Source organism: Myotis brandtii, unplaced genomic scaffold (genome assembly GCF_000412655.1).
Source record: "Myotis brandtii unplaced genomic scaffold, ASM41265v1 scaffold299, whole genome shotgun sequence".
NCBI lineage: Eukaryota > Metazoa > Chordata > Mammalia > Chiroptera > Vespertilionidae > Myotis > Myotis brandtii.
The window spans coordinates 1,172,342-1,176,534 of NW_005361430.1; the positions used below are offsets into that span (position 1 = coordinate 1,172,342).

General features: G+C 41.6%; 1 protein-coding gene across 3 annotated transcripts in view; it reads right to left on the reverse strand.

The window, feature by feature from the left end:
• Positions 1-4,193, reverse strand: part of SLCO1C1 (solute carrier organic anion transporter family, member 1C1) — a 51,045-nt gene that overhangs the window by 23,408 nt on the left and 23,444 nt on the right. For all 3 annotated transcript variants that reach the window (XM_014542352.1, XM_005869579.2, XM_014542353.1), the window contains exons 8-9: positions 1,739-1,984; positions 549-713 (exon numbers count right to left, since the gene is read on the reverse strand). In XM_014542352.1, the coding sequence (XP_014397838.1) occupies positions 549-713; positions 1,739-1,984 (411 nt within the window). The remainder of the gene's footprint in view (positions 1-548; positions 714-1,738; positions 1,985-4,193) is intronic.

The following is a 4,193-nucleotide window of genomic DNA, read 5'->3' on the forward strand; positions in this document are numbered from 1 at the left end:
TTGGGGGTGATCAAGCCAGTGGGGGGACAGTTGGGGGCAAGCAGGCCGGCAGGCAGAGGGATTAGGGGCGATCAGGCAGGCAGGCAGGTGAGAGGTTAGGAGCCAGTGGTCCCGGATTGTGAGAGGGATGTCCAACTGACAGTTTAGGCCGGATCCCACAGGCCTAAACCGTCAGTCGGACATCCCCTGAGGGGTCCTGGATTGGAGAGGGTGCAGGCTGGGCTGAGGGGACCCTCCTCCCCCACCCCCGTGCATTAATTTTGTGCACCGGGCCTCTAGTCTCCTCATAAAATGCATGTGATCTATGTGATATTTTCATGGTCATTCACCCGTAGTTGTGAACATTTTTTTGCTAGAAAGTTGTACCACAGACTATCTAAATATTTTATCCTGCTAGATTATTTTTACTTGCTTTTTTTTCTTCATATCTAAAATACCATAAATTACCTTCAGTCTAAATATTGGAACATTTTTTTCTAAAGGTACTAATAGTTAACAGGATGCAGCTGGTAGTACCTATTGGAAAGCATGAAGGAAGATGAGCATACCGATAACAAAGTTGGCCTTGGAAGTTGACTGCCCATACTGTTGCTCAATGTACTTTGGTTTATATGTCACCATGCCAAATAAAGAATTGAACTGAACGGTGCTTGCACACAAATATAAGAAGTACACTGGATTTCCTAAAAGAGTCTTCAGCGATGGAAGAAAATCTATAAGACAAAAACAACATGGAGTGATTAAAGACAGTCACACTTGGCAGAAGATATAGCCATGGCAGCAGGGCTTAGGTAACTGAGTCCCATTGTCATATTATCAGCTGCAGTTACAGTGTGGTACACATTCACACTATACATATCAAGTCATTGGCACAAGTCAAGGATGAGAACTAGACATAGAGCATGCTTCTATGGGCAAAACATCTATATTGTAGTTTGAGGTATAAGTCAGACAAAAACAGACTCCTCTAACTGATGTGGGTAAAGGGCAAGAAGAACTACCACTCCCTCACTAAGAGCAGGGAGTCACAGGCAGGACATCAAGAACTTCAGTTTCCTGGTCTATTCTTCAAACTTGGGTCATGGTCACAAGGAAAGGCATATGAACGTTGTCTCCATTTAATGCATGGACTTTAGTTTAAGAAACAAACTTTGGCATGCTCCCTTTTTCCTATTATGTAGCCAAACAGTTAGAAAGGCAAAGACTTTCTATAAATGTAAATATTGCTTACTGGGCCCCTTCCAGGCCCATTGAGGGAAATTAATCTTTCTCATGGATACCCATTACCACGTGTGGAGAATTCACTAGAACATGTGTGGTTTTGCCGCACAACACACTCGCTCCTTCCATCACTGGTAGGAGACAAGCATTGATATACATTTCTCAAATGGGTGAATGTCATCTGTTTTAAAGGCCGCAAGCCCTGAAGATTCACTCTTTTTTTCTGCCCACCCAGACTGGTATGAAATAGCAATCCTATAGGGGCAGTTGCAAGGTCTCCACTGAGGAAGTGTGTGGATGGATATGTCAGCAAGGAAGGTTACCAAGATTTTGGGTCATGTTCTTCGATTGTTTTTTAGTAATAATGCTGATTTTTAAATCTTCATTTCTGCTTCCTACATAGTTTCTCACTTTTTTTTATGAACACATGAAGGAGAGAGAGGGTATGACTTATAGAACCTCTATAAAGTCCGAACAGAAAACTGAAAATGTTTCAATCAAGGAGAATCTGGCTCACCTCTTGCCATTTCCATTATTTTTGCTTTTTCTCTATGGGGTGTTTGGTACTCTGTGTGATCCCCCATAATAAATGTGGATTTTTCAGAGGAGGAACTGGGATCCTCTTTACTTTGGGGTCTCAGGAGACTCTTTGGTAAACACCAGAAAGGCACAGCTGCAAGAAGACTTATGACTCCTGCGACTAGGTAACCAAGCCACCAGGCACCTACCCATTGGGGATCCTTTGGGGTAATGGTGATGTGATCTGAAAAAGAGACAGGATGGCTCAGTGGTGTATACAGCAAAGCTCATATGTTGAAATAAGCCTTTTTTTAAAAAAGAAAATCCTAGCATCATCTCAATCACATTATCAAAATACCTAATAATTCAAGCATTACTTTTTCTAACCTGAACATTATTATCATGCTTTTTGAAGGAAAGAGGGTGGAGCCATGATGATTTATTTTGTTGTTCCTTAGATTATAAATATAGAGTCTAAATACTGGAAAGGAACCCAGGGTTTCTAAACTCTGCTCTGGAGTTCTGCAGAGGGACCCCTGGGCTGTGGCAGGGGGAAAGTGACATGTGAGGGAGAGTTAGGAGGGTCCAAAACCTTCTGCCAGCTATGTCACATCAGCACCATTTCCTGATTTACAAATTGAAGGTCTAAGATTTTTCTCAAAGAAAAAGTTATATCCTGCACCCTATGGCCCAAATCTAGTCTACAGCACTATAAATACTATTTATTAAATTACTAGAGGCCCGGCACATGATATTCATGCGCAAGTATGGTCCCCAGGCCTAGACTGCGAGCAGGACCATCTTCCTGGGCTGCCCACAGCCAGCCCTGCGGCCCGCTGCCACCCACCTCCAGTTCCCCATTCACCATCAGACGATTGGAGCCTGCCTGCCATCAGGCAATCGGGACTGAGAGGTGGTCAGTGCGCCTCATAGTGACTGGTTGAGTGGTCGTTCTGGTTGTTCCACTGTTAGGGTCAATTTGCATATTATCCTTTTATTATATAGGATAGAGGCCCGGTGCACAGGTGAGGGCTGGCTGGCCAGCCCTGATGGGAGCCCTGGATCAGGGGTGGGGGTCCTGGCTGGGGGGCGGGGCTCGCCAGGGAGAGGGGCTCCGGTCATTCTGGTCTCTGGTTGTTCTGGTCGTTCCGCCATTTTGGTCACTCAGCTTTTATTATATAGGATGTTTACTAGTAATAATACTTAGAGCTATTATAGGCCTGAAGCAAGATTTGCACGTTAAATAAAACAATATCATATCATATTGGACTAAAAGGTGGGAATTGATACAGTTTTTTAATCAGTTATTTTTCTTAAATATAAAAACCTATAAAACATATTACTATACTCTACCTGCACCACCCTCTTTAAAAGCAACAAAAAAAGCACATGTCTTTTGACATCTAGGCTCAATAGCCACTACATTCTACTCGGTAAAATATTTATACAAGTTTATTGCTACTTCTTCATTGCTTCCCCTTAACCATTTTCCTCTGTACCACTCATCACACCTCTAATCCCTTGTCTATATCAGTCTCTGTGACTGGACTGTAAAATTCAAGAAGTCAATAAACTCAGCTATTTTGTTCACTGTGATACAATCACACTTGGGATAAAGTAGCTGTAAAGTAAAATTTGGAGGTTAATGAACTAACAAAGGAATAACTAGGTAAATATGTTGGAATATGCCTGCATTTTATGTGATTAAAGAAGAACAACTAGTACAAGACTTTTGCATTCTATTTTAACACAATAATTTCAAAGTGCAATTTCAGAATTAAAAAAAATAGCATACTTTTTCAAACTGCTTTCTTAGAATTCTTTTACACAAAAATACTATATGTTCCCAGGGGGTCCACCTCACAAGGAAAGAAATAAACTAATAGCTATGGAAAAATGAGGCCCACATTTATTCCCTACACAAGCACCCCCCCAGAAGGAAAGCTAGTCTCGTGACATACAGTAAAGAAGGGAATTTTGGTTGCCAGAAGACTTTCAATTCTTGGTTTTTCTGGCAAGTCAATAAACACATTATCAATTGATATGACTATAATAAATGTTGATACACATGTATTCAACAAGAGCCAACAAGTAGCCACAATATGTAGTCATAGCTCTGGTGAAGTGCGTTTGAATTGGCTAACCGAAGTGAAAAAGGATACACCTGAATAGCATGGGTCATCCAGTTCTAATTACCACCTATTTTTCATATTCCATTTATTAATGTGCATGAGGATTCTCTCAACAATACATTTTTTTTCATGGCCTATTTTTATTTTATGAAAGATTACTATCCTATCTACACTAACAAAGGAGAAACATGGTAATTAGCGTACGACCACTACCCTTCCCATTGGCTAATCAGCATATCCTTATGCAAATTAACTGTCAGCCAAGATGGCGGCCGGCAGCCATGCACTGAAGCGAACAGGGAGGCTTGCTTGCTCCAGTGA